Source organism: Staurois parvus, unplaced genomic scaffold (genome assembly GCF_062004578.1).
Source record: "Staurois parvus isolate SC_StPar_1 unplaced genomic scaffold, SC_StPar_1.0 ptg001191l, whole genome shotgun sequence".
Classification (NCBI taxonomy): domain Eukaryota; kingdom Metazoa; phylum Chordata; class Amphibia; order Anura; family Ranidae; genus Staurois; species Staurois parvus.
The window spans coordinates 7,501-23,785 of record NW_028318987.1 but is presented as its reverse complement, the minus strand read 5'-3'; the positions used below and the strand labels follow the sequence as shown (position 1 = coordinate 23,785).

General features: G+C 43.2%; 1 protein-coding gene across 1 annotated transcript; it reads right to left on the bottom strand.

Moving 5' to 3' along the window:
- Positions 1 to 4,483: 4,483 nt before the first annotated feature.
- LOC149438468 (peptidylaminoacyl-L/D-isomerase-like) lies at positions 4,484 to 7,274 on the bottom strand. Its single transcript, XM_089659798.1, has 2 exons — positions 7,199 to 7,274; positions 4,484 to 5,798 (listed from the first exon to the last, which is right to left on the bottom strand). The coding sequence occupies exons 1-2, from the start codon at positions 7,272 to 7,274 to the stop codon at positions 4,552 to 4,554; spliced, it is 1,323 nt and encodes a 440-aa protein (XP_089515924.1). The 3' UTR covers positions 4,484 to 4,551.
- Positions 7,275 to 16,285: the final 9,011 nt, after the last annotated feature.

Here is a 16,285-nt window from a genome sequence, read left to right as displayed (position 1 = left end):
TATTAATATATAAATCCTGTATAATAATAATAATAATAATATATAAATCCTGAATAATAATAATAATATATAAATCCTGTATAATAATAATAATAATAATAATAATAATATATAAATCCTGAATAATAATAATAATATATAAATCCTGTATAATAATAATAATATATAAATTCTGAATAATAATAATAACATTAATATATAAATCCTGTATAATAATACTTATACACTTGGAATGATGCAAATATTTATTATGGACACATGTTAAGTTCTAAATAAATGTATTTTCAGTCTCACAGATGATATCACCTTTGCGCAGAGTTTTTCTTTCCCCGAGGAAGGAGTGAAATCACTCCAGAACGCTTTGTTGGATCTTTACAAATTGTCTCTGTAACCAAACAATATTTTGTAACGGCGATGTCAGGTTGCAATGTGACCTTTTGGAAATGGTTTGTCATGTTTGCGCCATAATTTTTAATATGTGTGAAAATTTGATGGAAAAATAAAGATTTCATATATTTTTAATTTGTGCCTTCACAGTCCCATTTACCTTCCTGTGTGGTTATCCTGTATTCTGGAGACGGTGGCTCTCTATCAGGAATTTTCCTTTTTTTTTTTCATAGATATTGACACGGGCAGCTTTAATGCAAAAGTAAATATTGTGCCAAAGTATTTGGCTTCTGCAACAATAAAGATCCCGAAATTCAGTGCTATCCATTGGCAGGAGACCCGGGACTTGTGTTTGTTTTTTGAAATATTTATCATCATAAGCTGTCTTTATAATGAAAACGAGCAATTAAGCGCACATTGTGAAATCAACGACTTCCTCTTAATAAAGGATGATTGTATTTTTATAGAAAACATTTTACATGTGTGCTAGGAGGGTTAACCACTTCCCGTCCGGCCGCTGTATATAAACGGCCAGATGGGGGCAGTGCAGGTGCAGGTTGCCCGCCATTTTGAACTGGGAGCGCGCGGCACCGCTGTGTCACCAATCACTGTACGGGACCTCTGTGTGGCTTTCTCTCCTCTCTTTGCAGGGATGACAGTTTGGGCTAGATGGCATCTGATTGGTCAGCACCGTCCATGTGATGATGCTGACCAATCAAAAACCCCCCCTAGCCCGAACTGTCATCCCTGCAAGGAGAGGAGAGAAAGCCACCTCACAGGTCTGGGGATTTGAAATCCCTGTGGCTTTCTCTCCTCTCCTTGCAGGGATGACAGTTTAGGCTAGACGGCATCTAATTGATCAGCACCGTCCATGTGACGATGCTGAGCAATCAAACCCCCCCGCCCATCCCAAACTGTCATCCCTGCAAGGAGAGGAGAGAAAGCCACTTCACAGGTCTGGGGATTTGAAATCCCTGTGGCTTTCTCTCCTCTCCTTGCAGGGATGACAGTTTGGGCTAGACAGCATCTGATTGGTCAGCACCATTCATGTGACGATGCTGACCAAACAAAGGCCCCCCTAGCCCGACCTGTCATCCCTGGTTTCCTAAAGTCAAACAGGCTGTGCACTTTGCAAAGTGCCGTTGCCCTCAGAAAGAGCAGTTGCTCCAGACCTTAGTAAATGAGCAGAAGCTCTTCTCACTTCCACCATCCAATCATGTGCGAGCAAAAGTGCTTTTTTTTCAATGGCGCCGGCACTGAGTTACCCCCCGCGTTCCCGCTGAAAAATAGCCTCGATCCCCAGTGACTATGGAGATATTTCTAGCATCTTATAGTACATGGTGTCTAAATCTAGAGGAGCTGATGCTCTTCCCTCCGTTTATTTTTCTTTCTCTAATTTCTTTCTTTATTATTATATTATATCTTGTCCGGCGTTTCGTGTTTGATGTTTTTTTAACTATAATGTTTGTATTTAGATAGGAACAAGAAATGTTTTTTTTTTACCACCTTATCAATTTGTAAAAATGTCTTCTTTTTCTTATCATAAATATGATAGGATCCTTCCTAATAAAAATGAATTTAAATTTATTTATTTATTTTTTTATTCTTTTTTTTTTTCTTTTTTGAGAGTATATTTTTCTATTCAATAAAGATTGTTAGATTTTGGTACTACATTTTAGATTTTTTTTTTCAATGATAACTTATTGAATGATTAGTTTTTGGTTGCCCCTTCATTCTTTTAGACATTAGCATTTTGTATTTTTTTTGTATTGGATAAAGCTAAAAGTAAGGTTCATTTTTTTTTTTTTTGGGGGGGGGGGGGTAATATTGATCCTTATCCTAGCATTTGAAGCCTAAAGAAAGGTCATTTACTATAAATACAAGGTGCCATAGATCCATCAGTCTTATTTTTAGAGTTTGCATTTAGATAGGAACAAGAAATGTTTTTTGTTTTTTTTACCATCTTGTCAATTTGTAAAAATGTCTTCTTTTTCTTACAATAAATATAATAGAATTCCTTCCTAATAAAAAATTAAATGAATATTTTTTTTTGATTTTTGATTCTTTTTTTTTTCTTTTTTGAGAGTATATTTTTCTATTCAATAAAGATTGTTAGATTTTGGTAGTTTTTTCAATGATAAATTATTGAATAATCAGTTTTTGGTCGCCCCTTCATTTGGACATTAGCAATCTGTTTTTTTTTTTTTGGATTAAGCTGAAAGTAAGGTTCATTTTTTTTTTTTTTTTTTGTGGGGGGGGGAATATTGATCCTTATCCTAGCATTTGAAGCCCAAGGAAAGGTCTTTTACTCTAAATACAAGGTGCCATAGATCCATCAGCCTTATTTTTAGAGTTTGCATTTAGATAGGAACAAGAAATGTTTTTTTTTTTACCACCTTGTCAATTTGTAAAAATGTCTTCTTTTTCTTATCATAAATGTAATAGGATCCTTCCTAATAAAAATGAATTGAATATTTTTTTTTTTAATTTTCGATTCTTTTTTGAGAGTATATTTTTCTATTCAATAAAGATTGTTAGATTTTGGTAGATTTTTCAATGATAAATTATTGAATAATCAGTTGTTGGTCGCCCCTTCATTTGGACATTATCCATCTTTTTATTGGATTAAGCTGAAAGTAAGGTTCATTTTTTTTTTTGTTTTTTTTTTTTTGGTGGGGGGGATATTGATCCTTATCCTAGCATTGGAAGCCTAAAGAAAGGTCATTTACTATAAACGCAAGGTGCCATAGATCCATCAGCCTTATTTTCAGAGTTTGCATTTAGATAGGAACAAGAAATGTTTTTTTTTTTTTACCACTTCTTTTTCTTATCATAAATACAATAGGATCCTTCCTAATAAAAATTAAATTAATTTGGTTTTTTTTTATTTTCAATTCTTTTTTATTTTCTTTTTTGAGAGTATATTTTTCTATACAAGATAATTAGATTTTGGTAGTTTTTTTTGTTTTTTCAATGACAACTTACTGTATAATCAGTTGTTGGTCGCCCCTTCAGTCATTTGGACATTAGCATTTTGTATTTTTTTTATTGGATTAAGCTGAAAGTAAGGTTCATTTTTTTTTTTTTTGGGGGGGGGGGGGTAATATTGATCCTTATCCTAGCATTTGAAGCCCAAGGAAAGGTCATTTACTCTAAATACAAGGTGCCAAAGATCCATCAGCCTTATTGTTAGAGTTTGCATTTAGATAGGAACAAGAAATGTTTTTTTTTTTACCACCTTGTCAATTTGTAAAAATGTCTTCTTTTTCTTATCATAAATATAATAGGATCCTTCCTAATAAAAATGAATTAAATGTTTTTTTTTTTAATTTTCGATTCTTTTTTTTTTTCTTTTTTCAGAGTATATTTTTCTATTCAGTAAAGATTGTTAGATTTTGGTAGATTTTTCAATGATAAATTATTGAATAATCAGTTTTTGGTCGCACCTTCATTTGGACCTTTAGCAATCTGTTTTTTTTTTATTGGATTAAGCTGAAAGTAAGGTTCATTTTTTTTTTTTTTTTTTTGTGGGGGGGGGAATATTGATCCTTATCCTAGCATTTGAAGCCCAAGGAAAGGTCTTTTACTCTAAATACAAGGTGCCATAGATCCATCAGCCTTATTTTTAGAGTTTGCATTTAGATAGGAACAAGAAATGTTTTTTTTTTTACCACCTTGTCAAATTGTAAAAATGTCTTCTTTTTCTTATCATAAATATAATAGGATCCTTCCTAATAAAAATGAATTGAATATTTTTTTTTTTAATTTTCGATTCTTTTTTGAGAGTATATTTTTCTATTCAATAAAGATTGTTAGATTTTGGTAGATTTTTCAATGATAAATTATTGAATAATCAGTTTTTGGTCGCCCCTTCATTTGGACATTAGCAATTTGTATTTTTTTTATTGGATTAAGCTGAAAGTAAGGTTCATTTTTCTTTTTTTTTTTTTGGGGGGGGGGGTAATATTGATCCTTATCCTAGCATTTGAAGCCGAAGGAAAGGTAATTTACCCTAAATACAAGGTGCCATAGATCCATCAGCCTTAGCAACTTGTATTTTTTTATTGGATTAAGCTGAAAGTAAGGTTCATTTTTTTTTTTGGTGGGGGGGGGGGATATTGATCCTTATCCTAGCATTTGAAGCCCAAGGAAAGGTCTTTTACCCTAAATACAAGGTGCCATAGATCCATAGGCCTTATTTTTAGAGTACCCAATACTTAAAACTCCAAACGACATACTAGAGGTTTGCTGAATACTGTGGGCACCAGACACTCGACCAAAGTTATATCCTGTCCAGGCGTATTTAGTTTCAGGAAATTCCTTCCACTCTGGGAATTCTTTATTCACCCCGCTAATGGAAATTGCGGGATCCTCCGATGTTTTGGACGTGATAATGGCATAATTATTGTCAAAATCATCCTGGCTATTTAAGGAAACCGAACGGCAAAATGTATCACTGCTGGGAACCCGAGTTAGAAAAGGTCCGAAAGGTGTGCCTTGAAATGTTCCTCCACCTCCAAGAAGCAAAACTTGAATTTTATCTCTGCTTTCGATGAACAGAGGTGATGACATGTTGACACTGAATTGTATCTGTCTTCCAGCTGGCAATCTTCTTTCTCCTTTTTTATCACCGGATTGATATTTAATGGTGGTAACTGTGGGGGATGTGACAAGCACGGTATCGTGGTCAGGCTGGAAGGGCATGCCTGGGACGGCATATGAGGTTCCCAAACCTTCAACACAGTTGAGTTGTTCGTAGACATGGCCACAACCTATGTTAGATTGAGCACATGTATGACCAGCCAGGACCACAACAGGGAAATCAGAAACCACTCTGGTTCCTGAAAGATCATCTTTGCTCTGAATTTGGAAAGTTTCATACGGCTTAAGTACAATTTCCAACTTCTCAGCCCTTACCGATCTCCTTGGCCTTGGCCCTGCCGTGAAATGGAGACTTGATTTTAAATAAATGCCCACAGGGGTTATCTTTTCAAGCGATATGATAGAAAACTCTTTGTATTCATTTGCAGGTCCCCCTGATGGAGTAGATACAATATATTCAGTCCCCAGACTTTTAACGGGATGAATCAATGTGACGTCGCCACTGTTTTTTTTATAATTTCGGGACATCGCGGTGATATCTGCACTCGCTTTCACCACCACAGGATTTGAGAAGATACCCGTTCCTTTGAATTCGGCGTAGACCGGAATTGGGATTTTAGCAGTTTCTCCTTTTCCAACAGTGACTGCCTTTGTAAGATTGTATCTCATAGCCGTAACGGTGACAGTGGTGGAAGGTTCCTCTGAGGTTCCTGTCACCACAATGTCCCAGTTTGGAAGCTCGTTGGAGTTCTTGTTCTGCAAAAATGTCGTGACAAACTCTCTTCCATGGAAAGCAGCTTCTTGGAAGCCTGTAGATAACCACATACAGAGATATTGATACCACGTCTGCAGATATGCAAAGGGTGTTAGCATCTACCACAAGGCAAACAAGGCGCTTGCCTAGGGCAGCATTTTTCATGGGGTCAGCGCCGCTCCCTGGAAGAAGGGATAAAAGAAGGGACACATGCAGCATGGGGACCAGGTGGGATCTGAGAGAGGCTGTGGGCTGCTTGATGGTGTATGCAGAGCCCGACACTATTCCTCCCACTGATACCAACCAATGATGGGGCACTATTCCTCCCACTGATACCAACCAATGATGGGGCACTATTCCTCCCACTGATACCAATGATGGGGAACTGTTCCTCCCACTGACACCAATGATCACCCTTACACCAGGTGTCCCCATCAAAGTGCCCCCTTACATCAGGTGTCCCCATCAAAGTGCCCCATTACATCAGGTGTCCCCATCAAAGTGCCCCCATCAAAGTGCCCCCTTACATCAGGTGTCCCCATCAAAGTGCCCCCTTACATCAGGTGTCCCCATCAAAGTGCCCCCTTACATCAGGTGTCCCCATCAGAGTGCCCCCTTACATCAGGTGTCCCCATCAAAGTGCCCCCTTACATCAGGTGTCCCCATCAGAGTGCCCCCTTACATCAGGTGTCCCCATCAGAGTGCCCCATTACATCAGGTGTCCCCATCAAAGTGCCCCCATCAAAGTGCCCCCTTACATCAGGTGTCCCCATCAAAGTGCCCCCTTACATCAGGTGTCCCCATCAAAGTGCCCCCTTACATCAGGTGTCCCCATCAAAGTGCCCCCTTACATCAGGTGTCCCCATCAAAGTGCCCCCTTACATCAGGTGTCTCCATCAGAGTCTCTCACCCCCTGCCACGCCCCCCCCCCCTTAAAGGATAATTGTACAAAAAAAAAGTTAGGTTAAACCGAAAAAGTGGATTTTTACTACTAATATTCCTTTATGTTGGCTTTTGAAGTTTACAGATGAAACAATTTAGAAATTGGAGGGAAGGTTTAGCACTTTGAAATGCTCTTTGATAGTTTAGAAGTGATTTTTATATACAACTATAAATGAGGAGGAAAGGGGGACAGAGGGACTTTGCCTCGAATGAGGGACAATCCCTCAAAATCAGGGACAGTTGGGAGCGGGGCACTTAAACCATGCCAGCAATTTGTAATGCCATTAGGACATGACCAGGGGCGGACTGACAACTCATGGGGCCCCCGGGCAATAGGGGATCATGGGGCCCCTGTATCCTTGCCCAAACTCAAAAAAGCCTATGAAAAAGGTACCAGGGGCATCTCATGGGGCCCCCTACTGACCCCGGGCCCTCGGGCAGGGCCTGAGTTTCCAAATGGTCAGTCCGCCCCTGGACATGACAGTCGTTATGAAGCCCCAATAGAGGTCTCACCATGATTCTGTAACACCCACTGCTCCGCCCCTGAGGAAAGGTGAGGAAGGGTGAGGAAGGGGAAGCCCGTGTTCATCCTCCATGTCAGAGGTTTACGTAATAAGAATAACTCACCCCAGAGCAGCAGAGAGCACATCCAAAACGTGTGACACCAAAGACCATCCATGGCAGATCTCAGAATTACAACGATAATATTCTGTAAAAAAAAAAAAAAAATCTTGTGATGAATATTTTTGCAACCAAGTAAAATCAGAGGTGTTCTCTCCGGATGTGGCCCTTTGCTAGCCTTTATTTGACCATTGGGGCACTATTTCTCCCAATGATATGAGGTACTATTCCTTTTACTGACACCAACAATGGGACACTTCTTACACTGATACCAATGATGGGGCACTATTCCTCCCATTAATACCAATGATGGGGCACTATTCCTCCCACTGACACCAATGATGGGGCACTATTCCTCCACTGACACCAATGATGGGGCACTATTCCTCCCACTGACACCAATGATGGGGCACTATTCCTCCCACTGACACCAATGATGGGACACTATTCCTTCCACTGACACCAATGATGGGGAACTATTCCTCCCACTGACACCAATGATGGGGCACTATTCCTCCCACTGACACCAATGATGGGGCACTATTCCTCCCACTGACACCAATGATGGGGCACTATTCCTCCCACTGACACCAATGATGGGACACTATTCCTCCCACTGACACCAATGATGGGGCACTATTCCTCCCACTGACACCAATGATGGGGCACTATTCCTCCCACTGACACCAATGATGGGGCACTATTCCTCCCACTGACACCAATGATGGGGCACTATTCCTTCCACCAATACCAATGATGGGGCACTATTCCCCCCACTGACACCAATGATGGGGCACTATTCCCCCCACTGACACCAATGATGGGACACTATTCCTCCCACTGACACCAATGATGGGGCACTATTCCTCCCACTGACACCAATGATGGGGCATTATTATGTATGGATGTGTGTGTATGTATGTGTGTGTATGTATGTGTGTGTATGTGTGTGTATGAGAAAATTGGAAATAACAAATTGAAAAAAAAAGTTTCACACAGTTGTTATTTCAGCCTACCAAATTTTCTAAATATGTTTGGAACTTGGGAGAAATTCAGAAATTAAAAACTGGACCTATTGGGCAAATGTGAAAAGGGGTGTGTGGGGGGGTAACATCATAAACCTCTTAGCAATATACATATTAGAACTATATTATAGTCATATAAATAAAAAAAATCGAATTATCTGCTATTGTATACGTGTATGTATATATATATATATGTGTGTGTATATACAGTCAGGTCCATAAATATTGGGACATGGACACAATTCTAACATTTTTGGCTCTATACACCACAATGGATTTGAAATGAAACGAACAAGATGTGCTTTAACTGCAGACTGTCAGCTTTAATTTGAGGGTATTTACATCCAAATCAGGTGAACGGTGTAGGAATTACAACAGTTTGCATATGTGCCTCCCACTTATTAAGGGACCAAAAGTAATGGGACAATTGGCTTCTCAGCTGTTCCATGGCCAGGTGTGTGTTATTCCCTCATTATCCCAATTACAATGAGCAGATAAAAGGTCCAGAGTTCATTTCAAGTGTGCTATTTGCATTTGGAATCTGTTGCTGTCAACTCTCAAGATGAGATCCAAAGAGCTGTCACTATCAGTGAAGCCATCATTAGGCTGAAAAAACAAAACAAACCCATCAGAGAGATAGCAAAAACATTAGGCGTGGCCAAAACAACTGTTTGGAACATTCTTAAAAAGAAGGAACGCACCGGTGAGCTCAGCAACACCAAAAGACCCGGAAGACCACGGAAAACAACTGTGGTGGATGAGCGAAGAATTCTTTCCCTGGTGAAGAAAACACCCTTCACAACAGTTGGCCAGATCAAGAACACTCTCCAGGAGGTAGGTGTATGTGTGTCAAAGTCACCAATCAAGAGAAGACTTCACCAGAGTGAATACAGAGGGATCACCACAAGATGGAAACCATTGGTGAGCCTCAAACACAGGAAGGCCAGATTAGAGTTTGCCAAACGACATGTAAAAAAGCCTTCACAGTTCTGGAACAACATCCTATGGACAGATGAGACCGACATCAACTTGTACCAGAGTGATGGGAAGAGAAGAGGATGGAGAAGGAACTGCTCATGGTCCTCAGCATACCACCTCATCAGTGATCATGGTGGTGGTAGTGTCATGGCGTGGGCATGTATGGCTGCCAATGGAACTGCTTCTCTTGTATTTATTGATGATGTGACTGCTGACAGAAGCAGCCGGATGAATTGTGAAGTGTTTCGGGAATATTATCGGCTCATAATCAGCCAAATGCTTCACAACTCATTGGACGCTTCACAGTGCAGATGGACAATGACCCAAAGCAGACTGCAAAAGACACCAAAGAAGTGGAATGTTCTGCAATGGCCAAGTCTATCACCTGACCTGAATCCGATTGAGCATTTCACTTGCTGAAGACAAAACTGAAGGGAAAATGCCCCAAGAACAAGCAGGAACTGAAGACAGTTGCAGTAGAGGCCTGGCAGAGCATCACCAGGGATGACACCCAGCGTCTGGGGATGTCTATGCGTTCCACACTTCAGGCTGTCATTGACTGCAAAGGATTTGCAACCAAGTATTAAAAAGTGAAAGTTTGATTTATGATTATTATTCTGTCCCATTACTTTTGGTCCCTTAACAAGTAAGAGGCACATATGCAAACTGTTGTAATTCCTACACCGTTCACCTGATTTGGATGTAAATACCCTCAAATTAAAGCTGACAGTCTGCAGTTAAAGCACATCTTGTTTGTTTCATTTCAAATCCATTGTGGTGGTGTATAGAGCCAAAAATGTTAGAATTGTGTCCATGTCCCAATATTTATGGACCTGACTGTATATATATATATATATATATATATATATATATATATATACACACACACACACACATATATATATATATATACACACACACACAAAATACATACAGACGGAGGGATGGATGGATGGATGGATATGTGATATATGTCTGTATGTAATCTATTGTTTGGTTGAAGTTGTAGAGATCAGGACATACCTTGCTCTTTGTCAGTGACACCGTCTGTCCGTCTTCTCTCTGCCCCTGTATTTGTGGTAGGTAGTTGGTTGGTTCACCTTCTCTGGGAGGTGACATTTCGGTGACGTTTGCGGCCAGCTTGGCCTTTCTCCAGAGACTACAAACCAGTTCCACAGAATAGGACATTCAGGCACAGAAAGTCGATGAGTTTATATTATTGTATTATATAATCACTTTCATGTTTTCTGATTGTTGGACCTCCGCGGTGAGAGAACTCCGTCCCTACAGTGAGCGGGGGTCCTCCTCTGTAGCTGCTGGCAGGGGGCAGGCTTTTCTGCTCTGTAGGCTGTGGCTGCTTATGTATCATGCAGGCGGTTTTGTTTTTTTTGCGACTGATCTGTTTCTGTATTGTGTTTTGCAAATGCCTTCTCAACATGTTTTTGCCACATTTTTAATGTGTTTTCCATTTTTTTTTTTCTTGTTGCTAGGCAGATTTAAAAGGCAAGTGGGGGCAGCACAGTGGCTAAATTGTTAGCACTTCCGCCTGGCAGTACTCAGGTCGTTGGTTCAAATCCCAACCACGGCTCTCCCTGTGCCTGCGTGGGTTTCCTCCAGGTACTCGGGTTTCCTCCCACACTCCAAAGACATGCTGGGAGATTAATTGGCTCTCTGTCTAAATTGGCCCTAGTATGTGTATGTATGAATGTGAGTTAGGGACCTTAGACTGTACGCTCCTCAGGGGCGGGGACTGATGTGAATGTACAATATGTATGTAAAGCGTGGCATAAATTGATGGCGCTATATAAGTACCTGAAATGAATAATAACTGTACAATCCAATCGCACACGTTCCTGCATTAAAAATGGCGGGGTGTATAAATGGGTGCAGCAGCGACTGTCGGCTGGAACCGAACAGAATCAGCGAGGAAGAATATCACCAACACACCGAGGATCACCGGATTTAAAATTCAAATCGCACACTTCATGTTTTGCTGCAGCATTTCCATTGAAGTCTATAGAACCAAAAACGCAACTTTTTTGTGTTCAAAAAAAGTCCCCGACCCTTTCCAAAAAAACGCACCGGGGTGAAAACACACAGATGTGAACGTGTCCCATAGGACATCATGTTAAATGGACTGCTGTGCGTTTCTGCAAAACGCTGCGCAAAACGCATAGGTGTGAACCCGGGGTAACGGAAAGTAAGAAAAAAAAAACACATTCCTCCATCCACTCCATATAGTGCTGCCACCGGCTGCGGCTGTCAGAATACCTGAACAGCAGCTGCATCTTACCCCCAGTTTACATATCCGCGTTCCTACAGGCCGCGCTTTTCATGTGAATGGACTCCGGTGCCCCGGGACACGCAGGGAAGAAGTTCCGGCACTTCTGAAAACGCAGCCGAGGTTCCCAGTGCGGTTGTGATTTCCAGTGCGGGTGGCGTGCCATTAAAATGAATGTGACCCGCCGGCGGGTCCGCATTCTTCTGTGCGGGTGGATTTTAATGCGGATCCGCAGCAGCACCACCTGCACAGATGTGAACCCAGTCTTAAGCAGGCCGTACGTGGTTCGAATTCCGAAAGATTTTTCATCCGAAAATCAAAACGTTGTTCGTTCTGGTGCCACCAATGATTTCAAAAATCGGTCCTTTTTCATGAATTTTCCAGCATAAATGAAATGGGGAGAAACCACGAAAGAACCACGGAGAGCGGATATAGTGAATGCAGGGTCCGGGGCAGGGGCGGACTGACCATTTGGAAACTCGGGCACTGCCCGAGGGCCTGGGGTCAGTAGGGGGCCCCATGAGATGCCCCTGGTACCTTTTTCATAGGCTTTTTTGAGTTTGGGCAAGGACACAGGGGCCCCATGAGTTCTCAGTCCTCCCCTGGTCGTGGTAGACCGGATATAATGAATGCAGGGTCCGGGGAGAGCGGATATAGTGAATGCGGGGTCCGGGGAGAGCGGATATAGTGAATGCGGGGTCCGGGGAGAGCGGATATAGTGAATGCGGGGTCCGGGGAGAGCGGATATAGTGAATGCGGGGTCCGGGGAGACCGGATATAGTGAACGCGGGATCCGGGGAGAGCGGATATAGTGAACGCGGGGTCCGGGGAGAGCGGATATAGTGAATGTGGGGTCCGGGGAGAGCGGATATAGTGAATGCGGGGTCCGGGGAGAGCGGATATAGTGAATGCAGGGTCCGGGGAGAGCGGATATAGTGAATGCAGGGTCCGGGGAGAGAGGATATAGTGAATACGGGATCCGGGGAGAGCGGATATAGTGAATGCGGGGTCCGGGGAGAGCGGATATAGTGAACGCGGGGTCCGGGGAGAGAGGATATAGTGAATGCAGGGGTCCAGGGAGAGCGGATATAGTGAATGCAGGGTCCGGGGAGAGCGGATATAGTGAATCCGGGGAGAGCGGATATAGTGAATCCGGGATCCGGGAAGAGCGGATATAGTGAACGCGGGGTCCGAGGAGAGCGGATATAGTGAATGTGGGGTCCGGGGAGAGCGGATATAGTGAATGCGGGGTCCGGGGAGAGCGGATATAGTGAACGCGGGGTCCGGGGAGACCGGATATACAGTTGTGACCAAAATTATTCAACCCCCACTGAAATTGAGTGTTTTGGCCAGTTTGACATTGCTTTTGATCATTCAGTCATCTTGCTTACATTTACATTAAAGAGGCACTTGTAGGTCAGACAAATATAACATAACAGTTATAATGAAATAACCACAAATGTCTTTTCTGTGCTCACAGCATTATCAGTTTTATTCAACCCCCAAGTGACATTCAATCTTAGTACTTAGTACAGCATCCTTTTACAGTTATAACAGCTTTTAAACGTGAAGCATAGCTTGACACAAGTGTCTTGCAGCGATCTACGGGTATCTTCGCCCATTCTTCATGGGCAAAGGCCTCCAGTTCAGTCACATTCTTAGGCTTGCGCACTGCAACTGCTTTCTTTAAGTCCCACCAGAGGTTCTCAATCGGATTTAAGTCTGGTGACTGCGATGGCCACTCCAAAATGTTCCAGCCTTTCCTCTGCAACCATGCTCTAGTGGACTTGGAGGTATGCTTGGGATCATTGTCCTGTTGAAAGGTCCAACGTCTCCCAAGCCTCAGGTGTGTGACGGACTGCATCACGTTTCCATCCAATATCTCCTGGTACTGAAGAGAATTCATGGTACCTTGCACACGCTGAAGCTTCCCTGTACCTGCAGAAGCAAAACAGCCCCAAAGCATGATTGACCCTCCACCATGCTTCACAGTAGGCAAGGTGTTCTTTTCATCATAGGCCTTGTTCTTCCTCCTCCAAACATAGCGTTGATCCATGGGCCCAAACAGTTCTAATTTTGTTTCATCAGTCCACAGAACACTATCCCACAACTTTTGTGGTTTGTCCACATGGCTTTTGGCATACTGCAGTCGACTCTTCTTATTCTTTGGAGACAGCAAGGGGGTACGCCTGGGAGTTCTGGCACGGAGGCCTTCATTACGCAGTGTGCGTCTTATTGTCTGGGCTGAAACTTCTGTACCCACATCTGACAAATCTTTTCTCAGTTCCTCAGCAGTCACACGGGGACTTCTCTCCACTCTACGCTTCAGGTAGCGCACAGCAGTCGAAGTCAGCATCTTCTTTCTGCCACGACCAGGTAGCGTTTCAACAGTGCCCTTTGCCTTGAATTTGCGAATGATGCTTCCTAAGGTGTCTCTTGGTATGTTTAACATCTTTGCAATCTTCTTATAGCCATTGCCCTTCCTGTGAAGAGAAATCACCTCTTCTCTTGTCTTCCTGGACCATTCTCTTGCCTTCACCATGTTTGTAACCACACCAGTAAATGTCTAGAAGGAGCTGAGTATCACAGTCATTTTAAAGCTGCCTAATTGGTGCTTATTATGCTTGATTGCTGCTCGGTGACATCCACAGGTGTTTTCAATACCTGATGGAAAGCACCTGTATGAACCTCTGTTCTTCAGAGTGGTAGTCTTTAAGGGGTTGAATAATTGTGGCAATGAAGAAACCACATAAGAACCATTTACTACTGTATTACATAAACAATTGATGTCATTTTAGTTGCATTTGGGTAGTTACAACGTCCTTGTAGGATTTGATTCTGAATACAATTCCAAATGTACACTATAGTCCCTAAACCCCTTTACAGCATTGGGGGTTGAATAATTTTGGTCACAACTGTAGTGAATGCGGGGTCCGGGGAGAGCGGATATAGTTAACGCGGGGTCCGGGGAGACCGGATATAGTGAATGCGGGGTCCGGGGAGAGCGGATATAGTGAATGCGGGGTCCGGGGAGAGCGGATATAGTGAACGCGGGGTCCGGGGAGAGAGGATATAGTGAATGCAGGGGTCCAGGGAGAGCGGATATAGTGAATGCAGGGTCCGGGGAGAGCGGATATAGTGAATCCGGGATCCGGGGAGAGCGGATATAGTGAACGCGGGGTCCGGGGAGAGCGGATATAGTGAATGTGGGGTCCGGGGAGAGCGGATATAGTGAATGCGGGGTCCGGGGAGAGCGGATATAGTGAATGCGGGGTCCGGGGAGAGCGGATATAGTTAACGCGGGGTCCGGGGAGACCGGATATAGTGAATGCGGGGTCCGGGGAGACCGGATATAGTGAATGCGGGGTCCGGGGAGAGCGGATATAGTGAACGCGGGGTCCGGGGAGAGCGGATATAGTGAATGTGGGGTCCGGGGAGAGCGGATATAGTGAATGCGGGGTCCCGGGAGAGCGGATATAGTGAATGCGGGGTCCGGGGAGAGCGGATATAGTGAATGCGGGGTCCGGGGAGAGCGGATATAGTGAATGCGGGGTCCGAGGAGAGCGGATATAGTTAATGCGGGGTCCGGGGAGAGCGGATATAGTGAATGCGGGGTCCGGGGAGAGCGGATATAGTGAATGCGGGGTCCGAGGAGAGCGGATATAGTGAATGCGGGGTCCGAGGAGAGCGGATATAGTTAATGCGGGGTCCGGGGAGAGCGGATATAGTGAATGCGGGGTCCGGGGAGAGCGGATATAGTGAATGCGGGGTCCGAGGAGAGCGGATATAGTGAATGCGGGGTCCGGGGAGAGCGGATATAGTGAATGCGGGGTCCGGGGAGAGCGGATATAGTGAATGCGGGGTCCGGGGAGAGCGGATATAGTGAATGCGGGGTCCGGGGAGAGTGGATATAGTGAATGCGGGGTCCGGGGAGAGTGGATATAGTGAATGCGGTGCCAATGCTATTACCCCACTAACAGAGCGAAAATTGTCCGATTATTTTTAGGTCCGTTTTCCATACAAACATTGTTCGGAATTCGAACCATGTATGGATCTGCATAAGTGTCCAATTCCCTTCAAATACCCAAATTATCTTTGTACAACTTCCAGCTGAAAATCTTTCCAGTGTCAAGTCTACATGTTAAATGATTACTTTGTATCTCTTCTTCTTGTTGCGATGAGTTGTTGTGTCTTTCTGGTCACATCCACTTGTTCGTCCCACCCAATACAAAGTCTTTTCTTCTTACCCCCCCCCAAACTCGCACGATTTCAAAGCGACCTGCCAATTTGTGGTGTGATGTGCAAGACATCTGATAGACATCTATGCAAATCGCAAAAAAAGTAGCGCATGGATTACTTTAGAAATCGGCGCGGCTCCGACTGTAATTGCAGACGATAGGGTGCGACTTGGCATGCGATTTGCAAGTCGAAGGGCATGCAAATCGCATGCCAAGTCGCACCCAGTGCAAGTGGGGTCTTATTGCATTTGATATTCGATGTATTTTCATTGAGTTCATCTATTCGGGTCATTTGAGGTTTTGCTTATTATCTATTTTACTCGCGATCGTCCAAACCTAATTGCCTTCGGGCAACAAAGTCACCAAACTCTAAAGTCAATATAATGTTGAAATTCTTGGATAAATATTCCGCTCGTGACAGTAAGAAAATACTGGCGGTACTCCCAGGTCCCGTATT

What these genes read in the sequence shown, in the direction of transcription:
- LOC149438468 (XM_089659798.1), bottom strand. Translation starts at nt 7,274, where the DNA reads ATGAACACGGGCTTCCCCTTCCTCACCCTTCCTCACCTTTCCTCAGGG. An exon ending in GTGGGTGTTACAGAATCATG is followed by an intron (nt 5,799 to 7,198) that starts GTGAGACCTCTA and finishes GGTTATCTACAG; the next exon opens with GCTTCCAAGAAGCTGCTTTC.